Below are 14,546 nucleotides of genomic sequence, written 5' to 3' on the forward strand. Positions count from 1 at the left end.
CCTCAGACTACTTATACTCCAGTGGTTTGATGTGTGATACAGTGGCTTACACCCAGGAGAGATGTGAGGGGAAAGGACTCTCTGGTGGAACAGGTATGAGGAGATTTTGATGATGGCCTCACAGCAGGACAAGCAAAGGCCCTGGGGTGGGAGCACCTGGAATCCACTTAGCTCACTGCAGTGAGGGAGGGGAGGAGGCTTCCAAAGGATTTTTAGAGCCAGGGAGGCATGGTCTAATTTACTGAGGTAGACTCTGAGAAACATTTTACTAGTGGGGGAGAGGTAGAAGTGAGATGACGGTAAGGAGCGGGAGGCAGTAAACAGGCATCAGAGGCGTATCAGCGAGAACAGGTAAGAGCGGGCAAGGAGCAGAGAGACCCCAGGGGCCTGGTGCTGAAGGTGTGTGGCTCTCACAGACCACTCTCCAGATTTCACCCTGCTTGCAACTATGCTCGATTCCTAGCTTAGGAAATGGTCCTTCTTAAGAAGACAGAGAAAAATCCCAAGTGGAACTTGACTGAAGCTGGGAGTACAAGGTTTAAGTCCTGGAGTAGCTCAATCTCTTCCTTTAGCTGCCGCCACCTCTCTTCAGATTCACGAATTTGATTCTCTATTGCTGCTTGAAAATTTGCAAGTGTGTCTTCAACCAATCTCCAGTCAAAAAGTGAAGTCCCGATTTCTTCACAGTCTGATTCTGAAGTAGTCTCATCCACGAGTCTTTCCTGAATCAAATGAAGTTTGTCTAATATTTCTTCAAGTAAAGCGTCAAGAAGTCCTGCTTCTTTATGTTTCTCAAGAAAAGCAGCTTGCACAATTGCATCTGTGTGTCTGCCGTCCGATTCCTTCTTCAGCGCCATTCTTACAGCTGGCTGTGCATGATTGCCTGTTGAGAGAGGTTTTCTCCTTGCTCCTTTTGTTTTCACTCCTGAAAAGCAGGCTTGTCTTGGTTTGGTCCACTCACTGTAGTGAGAATGGAAGCCACCAGACAAAGGCTTTGCTGATGGTAGATCATTTTGAGGGTCAACGTGTTGTTGGCAAAACACCTTATAAATTCCTTTAAGTCCATCAGCTTGTAGAACTGTGTGGTCGTTCTTGGCACAGAAAAAGTGGTAATTCTTGAAACAGGATTTTAAGTCACATCTCACTGTAGCTTCTGTTTTCTCACAAAGCCTGCATTTCAACTTCCTTCCTCTCTTGATTTCTTTCTTTACTGATTCCATGTCAAAATTTCTATCATTATTATATGGGTCATGGTCCTGACACTCCACAGCTGCCAAGGAATACAGCAAACAGTTTTCATGAGCAGCTATATTCTCTGACTGTGCAAAGTACAGGACACTACACTTGAGGTCTTTGGGGCAGAGTGCACATATCCTTTTCTGAACCTTTCTGCAACCTGGAAGACACTGGTTGGGAGTGGGACCGTGTCCTGCGTGGCCCACGCTGCGTCTGTGCCGTCCCTTGATTAAGTATTAATAGTTCCTTTCCACATAAGAAAAGGATAAGAAAGGTGAAAACAGAGATACCAGTCCTATTGGGTTAGGACCTTACTTAGCCTTAATAGCCACCCCCGGCCCCCTAAAATTGCTATCTCCGAAGATAGTCATATTGGGTATTAGGGCTTAAACATGTATATTTGTGGTGTGTATGTATGTGTGTTAGTCACTCAGTCATGTCCGACTCTTTGTGACCCCGTGGACTGTAGCTCTCCAGGCTCCTCTGTTCATGGAATTCTCCAGGCAAGAATATTGGAGTGGGTAGCCATTTCCTTCTCCAAGGGACCTTCCCAACCCAGAACGTAGGTCTCCTTCATTGCAGGCAGATTCTTTACCATCTGAGCTATCAGGGAAGCATATATTTGTGGGGGAGGGTATAATTCAGCCCATAACTCAAAATATGTCTTTTTCATCTATATACTTTCAATATATTTGTGTTTTGAAATTTAAAGTGCATCACTTATAGAGAGAATATTCTTGAATCTTGCTTTTTAATAGAGTCTGTCATTCTGTTCTTTTTTTAAATTGGGGAGTTTTACATTTAGTAAGATTATAAATATGTTTAGGTTTAAGATTATCATTTTGCTATTTGTTTTCATTTGCTTGTTTTTTGGGGATTGTTTCTCTAATGATCCTTTCCTTTCCTAATTTTACATATTTTTGGAATTCCATTTTATTTCCTCTATTTGGCTTCTCATTAATACTTCTTATTGCTTCTTAGTAGTTGCTCTAAAGCTAACAATATGCCTCTTTAGCTTATCAAAATAAATCTATTTAGACTGGCTCATCACCTTGACTGTAGGTTTTGATATGGAGAATCTGTGGAAAGCCCATATTTCTCAAGCAACTCTAACTTGATGAGGCCAACCTCCAAATCTTTGTCTATTGTGGATATTGTGAGGGCTTGGATTTAGGGCTTTTTATTTTGGTGGGACAAATACGACAGCCACATGTAGCTGTTCAAATTTATATTAAGTGAAATGAAATAAATTACAAACTCATTTCCTTAGCTGTACTAGTCATATTTTGAGTGCTTGATAACTGCTTGTAGCTCATGGTTATCATTTTGGACCAGTCAAGTAACATTAACATCATTGCAGAAGTTCTAATGGCCAGTGATTATCAAGAGTATGCCTGACTCTAGGGTGTGGTCCCGACTCATACTGTCATCATCTTAATGTCTCAGCTGGAGACTTGGGTGTGAACAAGATTTCTCCCCTACAGCTGAACTGTTCTCCAGCACTGCTGAGCTTTTGGTATCTGTTTTGTTCTCCACTCTGTTGTAGCTCTGTCTCTGAGTATAGCCTAGCTTTCAGCTCGGGACTTTATAGGCCTCCCTCTACAGCTTCTGGAGACCCCTGTCTGTGCATTAGCTCTTCTCTGTGCGTTTCCTCACAGTTCCAGCCGTTCCAGCTGCGCTGAGCTCTGATTTCGACCTCCTCAGCTCATTAGAACTATCTTGTTGCATGCACACACTGGCTCTCTGCTCTGCAGTGGGGGACTCCTCCCCAGACAGAGAGCTGGGGTTTCGGGGTTTACCTTGTGAACTCCCCTCCTTGCTGGCATCCTGGCCTTGTGCTGCCTTTTGTCCAGGGCCAGAAAACTGTTGCCTTCTGTGCTTTGTCCATTTTGTTTGTTTTATTTCACTGATGGCAGGCATACTTATACTAGTAGTCTCATTAATTAGCAAGCAACTTCAAACCACAAATTACACGCTCCTGTTTTGAAAACACCCCATCGCTACTGGGTTTCTCTATTGAAAATTTTCTCTGCTCAGTAGTTAGTATCACATTGTCTTACTGGTTCCTCTTTCTTTTGCTCCTATTTTTTCCCATTGAGATCCTCTGGGGAAACCCCAAATTCTTTCCTCATATGATACAGAGAATTTAGCTCTCCCCAGATCTTGTCCGCAAAACTATATAACCAAAATCATAGAAAGCCTTAGCTGAAATAAGATCTTGTTCCCATTTAGTGGGATCTGTCCTCTTTAGATGATAGCTGGAGTTATAGAAAGCAAAACAATTTTTAAATTCTAGCTAACTCACCTCTGTGATTCTCACCCTGAGATCCCCTGATTCTGTCTTCCATCCTCTGGTCAGAAGATTTTTCTAAAACTCAAATCTGACCCTCACACTCTTCTTCAATGGCTTTCCCTAGCTGGTAAGATAAGATAGCATATCCTCAACCGACATAGAAATCCTTCCATGAAACATTCCTTTCTATATCTCCAGCTCCATCTCTTTTTATTCTACACCACCTCCAACACATGCACGCACAGACACACACACACACACACACACACACACAGGTATAGCTTCTGCAAAACTGGAATCTTTGTGGGTCTCAAAACATGCCAACCTGTTTCTTTCCTGTCTTCCTTTTCTCATATTGCTCCCTCTATCTGAAATACCCTTCCCCTATCCCCAACTTTCCTATCTTTCTCTGTACCCTAACTCATTCTTTAAGGCCGGGTTTAGAAATACTATCCTTCTGAAAGAATTCCCTGACTCTGACTTCCCACAGCCAGGTCAAGTACCTCCTCAGAAGACCCATGGAGCTTTCTCCGTCGTCCTCCCCACACAGACTAGGAGAGGTGGCCTCTGTCTGGCCATTTGGCCTCACTACTGCTTAGTGCAGTTCTCTGTCAGATAGTATGTTTTGTACCATTTTTCTACCCAATAGATGTTTATGGAGGACATAGTATGAGAAGGGTGCTGCTCCAAAATCCCTGCCCTCTGTGAGTTTGTATTCTGATGAGAAGGGCGGAAAACGAACAAATCGATAAACACTATCATTCAGGAGGCGATACGTCTACGGAGGAAAGGAAAACAGAGTAAGGGCAAAGCAGGCACCTGAATGCTCGTGTGAATCAAGCGTCTCTCTGATGAGGTGACATTTGAGCAGCAGCCTGAGTGAAGTGATGCAAGGTGCAGATACCTAGGGGACCTCCGACCTCTGGGAAGAATGATGCATTGGAAGTGGGAGCTTCCAAGAGTGCTCGGTGACTAGCAAGCAGACAGACCGGTGGGGCAGAGGCAGAGTGAATGAGGTGGGCAGTGAGACGTGAGGGGCCTAGATCCTAGGACGTTCTAGGTCAGTCTAAGTACTTAAGCTGTTTTCCCCCTGAATTTAAGGAAGCCATTGAGAGGTTGTGAACAGCAGAGTGACATGATCTTACTGGTGTTTTAAGGGCTTGTGCTGGCTGCCCTGTCAAGAATAGACTGTAAAGGAGCAAGGGAGGAAACCCGAGGCTGGTTGGGTGAATGCAGGGGTCAAGGCGAGTGAACATGTGATTTGGACCAGGGTGTTAGCTTTGGAAATGGGTTAACATTGGCTTAGTGTGTATTTGTGGAATAATGATTAAATTTCTTCAGCTCCCCTGTGAGCCTTTTGTAAACTTTTGGAAGGCAAGATCTGTATCTGATTTATCTTTCTATTCGAAGTACTTAGAATAAGGTCTGCCAAATCATAGGAGTACAATACTATTTTTAAATGTTTTTCTTTCTTTTTAAAAATCGGTAAGTTTCTGAGCATGACATAAATGGAGGGAAGGACGATATATGAATCTTATTGCTACTCCATTTTCTAGATGGGGAAACTGAAGTTCAGAGAGGTTAAATCTCAGTTAAGTCCTCACAAGCCACAAGGTGATGAAGTCAGTCTTTAATCTCAAGTTTGTCTGAGCTCAGAGCCCTTACCTTTTCCATTCTACCAGCTAGGCTGGTTTAGAGAAGGTGCTGGTAAGGCATGGGAGGAAAGACTGGATGTGGGGGCCCCGGCTATGAGCGGCAAATCCCACTTCTGATGACAGCGCCTCCTTCAAGAGCAAAGCTGTGATCTCTGTCCTAGGCAGAAAGACCTGCTTTTGGAAAAGCCTCCTTTTCCAGGCAGAGTCAACATGCACCTGTGTGACTGGTCCTTCTGATTCACACATGGGGGTTGCAGTTTATTTTTTTAGTTTTTGAAAATAAAATGAAAAAAAAAAGTGAAATCCCAGTTGCCAAGTCTGTTAACGACACACATAATGGTGTGTTAACACGGGTGATTATCGAGCTGGACAGCACCCAGCTTTCTGCCAAAACAAACCTTTCTGCTCAGCAGACCTGGGAATGCTTGAGCCAGAATGGGACAGAGTGAGGAGGGTGGAGTGCAGTCTTCCATAGTCTGGAAACAATTAAATGCCATGGCTGTTGGCATTGCTGACTTCCCCGTGGGCTCTGGTGGGAAGGACTGGACCCCAAATCTTCTATGAACCTTCCACAGGACCCCAGGCAAGTGACCACCACCTGTTTCTGGATCTCGGTTTCTCCTCCAGTGGGTTGGATTAATGATTTCTAAGTTCCATTGATTCTAACCGTCTGAGCCAGAGGTTCTCAGGCTGTGGGCCCCTCGTGCACTCAAGGAAGCTCCAGTCTGGACAGCAGAGTTGGGCTGGCACCACCAGCTCCAGAGCCTGTGCAACACCTTCATATTGTTCTACCAGCTCTGAGACTTTGGGCGTCACCTCAGTCTCTGTTTTCTTGTCTGTAAAATGGTAAATGAACTTTCCTTAGAAGGCTGTTATGAGGATTAAATAGAATACAAGATGGAAGGTACTTAGCCGAGTCCTTGGAACACAGGAAGTCGTAAATACATGTTAGTTTCCTCCCCTCCCCTATTGCACTCTGCCTTCACCCTTTCTTCTCTCCTTCTCTTCCTCCCTCCCCCTTCTTCCATTCTTCGTCTTTTTCTGCTCCCTCTCCACTTCCTCCCCGTCGCTTCCAGAAGAAAACTCTGTCTCCTATTGTGGTGCTGTGAGCCAGTTTGCTTCATTCAGTTGCAAATTACTGGACTGCAGGGACCACATGGGGGTCATCTTTTTATCCTCTTTCTCTGTGTGCACAGAGTAGGTGCTCAATAAATGTCTGGGGAGTCAGTGATTGACTTGAAGGAGTCAGAGGCAAGCCTGCCATCACTGGTTTCTTGGCTCTCTCATCCCTCTTTCTTCTGATGGAAACATGAAAAGCATATACTCACACTCTTACTGGCTTGTTTGCAACTCCCTCCCTTCCCAAGGCTATAAAAAACATTATATTCTAAAATGAAACAAAGGTAATGGAAACCAGAAAGCCATGTTTTGCATGCGATCGAAAACACATGTTAAGAACGAGGATTTGAAATGATGAATCTGCACGAAGCCATTGGCAATGATCCCCTGTCTGCCTCTCTGCTCTGGTCTGGAGCAGGAGCGTGCAGATTTGCAGTAGCCCCCACGCTGAGGCAGTCTTGGTTGTCAAGGCAGCAGACCGGGCATGGCCACGGGCATCTTCTTCCTTTCAAGCTCTCCTGGAGAGCGCTAGGTTATACAGGGGTGAGGATCACAGCATTCTTCTGACCTATGGAAACATGGGGAAAGGATCCTTTTGGGTTCTGAAAAAGAGGCCCTAGTTTCCCTTTGCCCTTATGATGAGAAGAGTCACTCTCAGTTGGTGATTCCCTCCTGTTTAAATATAAACGGAGGCATGTTAAAACTTTTGAGTTTATTTAAGCAAAAATCATTTTGAACCAGACAGCATCCAATCTGGCAGATGGAAATGAGCTCCAAGAGTTGTATGAAACGAAAGACTTACAGGGAGAAGGGAGCAGGAACAAGGAAGTTATACCTGGCAGGGGTATATCAGGCAGATTACCTACTTAGGGCTGGTCAGGTAATTTCTGATGGACTGAGGTTCTATTTCTGGGAGAACCAAAACTGTAAATTAAGTCTTGGTTTGGGCACCAAATCAAGACATGGATGGGGCTTAGCACAAGTGACTACATTTTGGACATGTTTAACTCCAACACTATGAGATAAGCATTTTATCTACATTAAGTCAATAGCTATTTTGCAGGGTCATTCTGAATATTCATGCTTCTCATTTTGCAGGTGATGCAACAAAGTCATACAGGTAGCAAGTGGCAGGCTGAGGTCATAGTATCATTAGTAATATCCACCATCACTGAGTTCTCATTTACTTGTTTATCTGTGCATTCATTCAGTAGATGTTTATTGAGTCCCTGCTGTGTGCCAGACCTGGTGAGTTAGTTGGAGATACAGCACTGAACAAGAGAGATCGATGTCCTTGATCTTATAGTTGTCTGGCAAAGACGTCGTGATCTGCTTGATGTTCAAGTTCACTGAGCCTAGTGTAGAAGAAATTCCAGCGACTATGAGCCTTTGTGATACAAGGTACTTGGGTCTAGGGTGTCAGGGAAAGCTGTCCTGAGGAGTGACCTCCAGGGGGTCCTAGAAGACGGGAGGGGCTAAACAACTAAACTGAGATAGAAGCTTCCCGCTGAGGGAAACAGGTCAAAGGGCAGAAAAGAGTATGATGTGATCAAGGGAGCAAAGAGGCATGGAAGATGAGGTTTCCACCCTATATCCCATTCCATCCCCTCAACAACCATAAGGGAGATATTATTAATTATTACCTTTCTTTGACAGAGCATGAAGCTGAGCTAGGTTCAGCGGTTTGCCCAAGGTCACACACCCAGCAATGAATTAAAGCCAGTGAATTGACTCCCCTGCCTATGTTGAATCTAAAACACATAGCATATCTTACAAGGCCTCTGTCAGATAAAAGGTAAGACCTTCTACAGAGACTAAAAGTGAGAACTGTGACCAAGAACTAGAGAACTTTGAATCCCGAGGCTCTGTGCTGTGGGGCCTGAGGAACACCGGTGGCAGGGACAGACAAGCCCATGCAACTGTTGAAGAGTTTTAGGCCATGGGTCTCCCCTACCTGTAGAAATGGCAGGCTCTAGGGTCTGTAGATGGCAGCATCATATTTCCGTTCCTAACACTGCCTTGGGGACTCTCTAGACATCCCAAGAGTCTGGATCTAAAATTATTTAAGGTCCTGTGTTTGCACGTAGTTAAAATTGCAGCTTAGGTACTGCCTCTGCCAAGAAGCCTTCCTTGAACACTTCAAGCCTGATGCCCTTTCTTTCCTTTGTTTCTCCCACAAACACCTTCTTATCTCTGCTCCCTGACCTGATGGGTCTTCTTTTTCACTGTGAACCACACTGTGTTATGTATATTTGTTCACCAGGCTGTCAACCCCTCCTGAAGGAGGGCTCCCCAAGGCTAGAGCTTGAATCCCATTCATCTCTGTGTCCAGTCCAGTCCAGCGACCCCTGATGTTGGCTGATGTTAAGTGAATGCTCCATTTTCCATCTCTATTGGAGGGATAGCAGCCTCGGATATTCATGAGTTAAATGGCTGTCATGAGCCTAGAGGCAGTCCATGCTGGAAATGAGATCAACAGTGGGAAACATGCAGAAGAGCTCAGAGAACATGCTTCTAGGAGAGAGGCCACAGCACGTGCTTTAAAGCGGGCACTGCCCTTGTTGGGTGTTTCAAGCTCAGGTGAGACCCTGGGGAGGTGGAGCCCAGGCTGGAGAGGGTGGGGCTGGAGAGGAAGAGCTGCATTTCCTAAATGGTTTCCATCTGCTCTGCCAGTATCCATACTTTTGGAGTGAAATCAGATTTAACTCCCTCCTGCCTGTTCACACAGACCATAAACTTGTACCGCGCACCAACTATGTGCCAGTCACTCTGCTCTCTTCTGGGAAAATAGAAATGGAGGAATGAGTCTATCTGGGGGAGAAGAGAATGGAAACAGATGTGATGCAAGTGCTTTACATAAGAAGGAAGACTTAAAACCCAGAACCTGGGTGAGTCACTTTGGGAAAGCCAGGAGAGATTTGCAGAGAGATAACATTTCAGCTGGGTCTTAAAGGACCAGAGGAGCTTGAAGGTGAAGCAAGGTGTTCCTGGCAGAAGAAGTCGCAAAAGCAAAGGCCCAGAGGAATGCTTGGGTATGTCCTGTCTAGAAAACAAAGCCAAGTTGGTTCATTGCGTCAAGAACGTAGGGCACTCTTGGGGGGTGGGGTAGAAAGAAAGTAAGACACAGTGACAGGTGACTCAGCACCTGAATTTACCTTTTGCAGAGTCACAAGCACAGTGTCTGCTGTGAAACAGACAGGAGATACTAACCCCTGATGGGAGTAGGCGATTTTTGCTTCTTTGCGTGATTGGTTCTGTCAGCCAAGCACAAGAGGAGTCAGTGGAAGAAGCTGGATTGTATAGATACGGAAGATGTGGCCAGTGCAGTGCAGGAGCCCACAGGGCTGCCATATTGGGGATAACAGAGTCCCTAGGAGGACCAGGCATGGGCTTCAATTAGAGTGAGAACCAAGAGCTTTGGAAGCAATGTCTCTCCTTGGTGCTGCCCCTGCTTCCTCTAAGTGAGAGCTGATAAAAAGCTCTCCAAGAAGCCTAGATTAAAGGAAAGAGGGAGGAGGGCAGCGAGGGCAGGGAGAAGAGAACCCATGAGGGTGTCAGACTCTGTGCACCTGAGGTCCATTGTCCTGGCTGTGAGCAAAGATGGAGGTCACCGTGAGCAGAGTCTGCAGCAGTCACGGCTTTGGGAGAAAACAGTCAGAAACACCCAGGCTGAAGGAACTTCATTATCATTTGCATCCAGGCACCTGTCCCGGCCCAGAGCTCCACACTTACCTTGCAAGCCTCTCCCCTTAGCTGTGTGCTCGACTGAAGGGGCTCACATTGGACTGAGCTCAGGCTGTATGTTTCTTCATTACCTCTCATGTCTCTGGCCCTGCTTTTGGAAGCCTGAGGTTGCTGGTTCCCCCTAGCTGTTCTGTTTCCTTGAAAGGAGTAACTCCCAGGTACTTTGTCATCTCCCTGATAAACAACCAGCTACCATTCAAGATTCAACTTAAGAGAGTAACACAAAGACTAAGGATAGGGCTTTGGGGTCTGTCAGACCTGTGTTCAAACTATGCTTTTTGTCTTACTGGTTATGTGTGTGTGTGTTTTTTACAGGAATGCATTATTGTTTTATTAGTATGCTGTCACCCCCAAAATACAGATTAAACCTCTGATCTTCATACACAGGTAGCTCAATGTGTATCATACACTTTCCTTGCAGCAGGTCAGCTGTGTATGCTGGGGCATGTCATGTGGTTGGTCGATTGAACGGATTTTTGTTTCACTTAGCATGTTTCCTGAATGCCCAGTTCTTTACCTTTGAATGTCTGTTTCCTCATCTATAAAACAGAACTAATGATAGTACCTGTCTCACAGGGCTGTTGTGAGAATTAAATCATATAATGTACGTAAGGGGCTGCAATGTGGTGTAGTATAACTGTGTCCTCCAAAAGCCATTCAAGCCCTAACCTCTTCTACACTGTGAATTTCAATGATTTGGAAATAAGACTTTTGTGATGAAATTACATCGGATTGAGGGTATGTTCTAGATCTGAAGACTGGCATCTTATAGGAAAAAAAGACACAGAACAGAGCAGATAGCTGTGTGATGAAGGAGGCAGTGGTTGGAGTGAAGCAGTTAGAAGCTAAGGAACACCCAGGTTGCTTGGAGCCACCTGAAGCTAGAAGAGAGGTGTGGAACAGATTCTCCTTACACCCTTAGAAGGAGCCAGCTCAGCTGACACCTTGATATCCAGAGTCTCGAACTTGCCAGAATACTTTTCTGTTGTTTTAAGCTACCCAGTTGGTTGCAGCCTGTGAAGGCAACCCTGGGAAATTAATACACATGACAAGTACTCAATACAGGGCAAACATTAGCATTATAGGGGCTTCCCTTGTGGCTCAGTGGTAAAAAACTGCCTGCCAATGCAAGAGACATGGGTTCGATCCCTGGGTCGGGAAGATCCCCTGGAGAAAGAAATGGTTAGCCACTCCAGTAGTCTTGCCTGTGAAATCCCATGGACAGAGAAACCTGGTGGGCTATAGAAGAGCCTGGTGGGGTTGCAAAGAGTTGGACATGACATGACTTGGTGACTAAACAACAGTTTAGCCTTATTATACTCTCTGAAGCCTTTCTTTAAACTCTGGGAAGAACAGACTGCCTCTTCCTTGAAGTCCCACTATACCCTGTGCATCTCTGACACTCTTTAAGGGAATTAGCTCCTTATATATTCATCTCTGACATTGAAATTTGAATCCTTGGAAAGCAGGAAATGTGCCTAACTCACCTTGTATCTGCAGTATCCAGCACAGGGCCTGGCACGAGAAGAGGCACTTAGAAAAGATTGGACAAGAATCCAGGATTTCTGGCTCCCTGTTGGCCCCCCGGGTCCCTGTCAGCCTCCTGCCTTGATAGAATACTCCATGACTGAACCCAGGGCATCTGGTGCCCCTCCCCCACCATTCTCCCACATCTGGCTGAATTAGGTGTGAATGAATGGAAACCATAAGGATCCCATTTGCTCTCTCCCTGCTTCTTTTTAAGCTGCATGCATTTAGAATTAATCAGCCAAGCATGACTGAGAGTTTTGACAAACTCAAAATACTAGAGAAGGAGTTCAAGATGTTTTGATGATCCTCAATGCAAAAATGGTTAAGCTGTTGGCCCAGGCATTTGTTGTATCTGAAGTCAGTGAAGTTTTGGACCACAGCAGCCTGCCCAGTCTCCTAGGTGAAGTGGGAGATGCACAGAGGGACACTGATGGTTTGTCTCTTCCTTGACCCCAGGATTCACACTGCCTGGGCAGTAGTCAGTACCAGATAGACCAGAAAGTCAGAATGCTGAGCATCTTCCCAGTGTCGGAGCTTCTGCCCTTGGCTCAGGACTAGAATCCCAAATGCTGCAGTTTGGGACAAATCTGACACCACTCACTGCTCCCTGAGTTTAGATTTCAGTTCTGGAAGTTCATGAAGACAGGTATACAGCCAGGCCCAGTTGGAGGAGTGAGTCAAGAGGTCAAATGACTTAAACATTGATGCACAGCCTTCTCTCTAAGAAAACAAATGAATTTCTTTTTTTCTTATAACAAAAACAGTAACTGCTTTTTGTGTATGTTAAAAATAATCATAGAACAATTTATTTGGGAAAGAAACCCACTTATAATTCCACCTTGCAGAGATACCCACCATTAACACTTTATTGCATAGCTTTCTAGACATTTTTGATGCATGTGTATGTATGAAGTGAAGTCAAAGTGTTAGTTGCTCAATTGTGTCTGACTTTGGAACCCCATGGACTGTAGCTCGCCTGTCTCCTCTGTCCATGAAATTCTCCATGTAAGAATACTGGATTGGGTAGTCATTCCCTTCTCCCAGGGATCTTCCTGACCCAGAAATTGGGACTCCTGCATTGCAGGTAGATTCTTTACCATCTGAGCCACCAGGGAAGCCCCAAGAATACTGGAGTGGGTAGTGATTCCCTTCTCCAGGGGATTTTCCCAACCCAGGGATCTAATCTGGGTCTCTCGTGTTGCAGGCAGATTCTTTACTATCTGAGCCCCATGGAAGCCCATGTGTGTGTATATTGTTGCATATAAACATTCACATTGTACCTGGTCAGTTCTCAGAATAGAAATAATGTTCCCCAAATTGAGTAGCGGGATACTCCAATCATACATTTAAACATCTTTTAAAATAAAAGAAAATTGGGACAAAAATTGGGAGTATAATGTCATGCTTTTTGTATTCTGATTCTTTAGCTATTTATCCTTCAGATTTTGGCTTACATGTTATTTCCTTGGCAGCTTTCTTGACTTGAGTAGGGTGCATGCTCTGATAGTACCCCGTGCTCATATCATGCTGTATCACAATGCAATTAGACATTAAACATTTCCATGTATAATTTTTGGCTCTCCTGCTGGACAATCACTTAGGCAGGTGAACACTTCCCAACACAGCCTACCTTTCTCTCCAACCCTGCACCTGACCCAGTAGACAGCCCCTGAGTTCCAGGGCTGAGAACCCTTGAACCATTGACAATGGACCCTTGCTCCATAGACACCTAATATCCCTGTGAACATCTTCTCAGTCTTTCCCAAAGGAAGCTTCTGCCATTTAAGCCCAGTAATTATATCCCAAGGGAAAAGATGTAGCCAACCTTCTGGAATTTTATTTGATACTGACTCCAAGCTAAAGCTAGGAATTCAGAACTGTACCATTTTTTACCATTTAAACTGGGGGGTGGAGGAGGACTTTTGCAGGCCAAGAGATAAATCGAGATCTCACTTGAGTTCTCTTCATAGGAGGAAAGCTGAGCACTAAATCTCCTTGTTATGATTACCCACGTCTGGATACATAGCTGGAATGGATATCTTCAGCAACTGACAGCAATTGCACATTGCTTCCTGAACCATGGGAAGGCCTACTATAGAGCAAGGATCACAGAGAAGACATTAATATTCACCAGTTACACAAAAAAGAAAGACATCAAATTTAGTCATACTGCATTTTTGAGCAGAGCTGAAGACACTGTCAGAACTATCAGAGGATTGAAAGATACAGGCAGGTTGCCTCCTAGCTCACCCCCACTTAATTTTTCCATTTGCCAGGATTAAAGGATCCTTGAGTTGATTACAGTTTATCATACATGTGATTAGGTGGAGAACCCAATTGAACAGCTGTTTCAGATATGGCCTCCTCCTGGAACTAAGGAATACAACCCCTGACATTGGATGTGCAGCCAATGGACATGCAGATATGTTTTCCCCCATTCTGAGTCACAGTGAACATCAGCGGCAATTTGCTTGCATCTAGTGGGGAGAGCACTCATGTGTTTACTATCCTAATTCAGGGATGTGTAAATTCTTCTGATCCATGCTACAATTTATTCTACTGGATCTTGATGGCTTCATTATCTTACAGGACATCATGTTTGTCCAGTAGCTTGGTGACATTACGGCACCTTGGCACACTGAATATCTTAAGCTGAAGGAGTTTGAGAAAATGGCAGAATCAGGAAGGCCATTCTGATCTCTTTCCCCACCTCTCCCCTTCTTCCTGAAACAGGTCATAAAACTCCCTTGTGAAAGGTACCCTCCCTATACCAGAAGGTAGGAAGACTTTCATAAGAGATGAGGGATTTGAGGCTAAGACATTTGTACAAAACTGTGCAGTCAAACCTTGTTAAACTCACTCTTATCTTCCCAGTTACCTCTTTACTATTTATTACCCCAGCCTCACACCACCTCCCCTTTTTTAGATTTAAATGTTAAAACTTTTTAAAATTAATTTTTATTGGAGTG

At 44.7% G+C, this 14,546-nt stretch overlaps 1 protein-coding gene across 1 annotated transcript in view; it reads right to left on the reverse strand.

Moving 5' to 3' along the window:
• Positions 1 to 409: 409 nt before the first annotated feature.
• LOC129540341 (PHD finger protein 11-like) overlaps positions 410 to 14,546 on the reverse strand; it is a 43,838-nt gene continuing 29,701 nt past the window's right edge. Inside the window, 4 exon segments of the mRNA XM_088834995.1 lie at positions 410 to 910; positions 983 to 1,384; positions 1,387 to 1,460; positions 5,852 to 6,020. Of these exon segments, the coding sequence (XP_088691121.1) occupies positions 465 to 910; positions 983 to 1,384; positions 1,387 to 1,460; positions 5,852 to 6,020 (1,091 nt within the window). The 3' untranslated portion in view covers positions 410 to 464.

Source organism: Moschus berezovskii, chromosome 4, assembly GCF_049115385.1.
Source record: "Moschus berezovskii isolate FMDL1 chromosome 4, NW_MosBer_1.0, whole genome shotgun sequence".
NCBI classification, from domain to species: Eukaryota; Metazoa; Chordata; class Mammalia; order Artiodactyla; family Moschidae; genus Moschus; species Moschus berezovskii.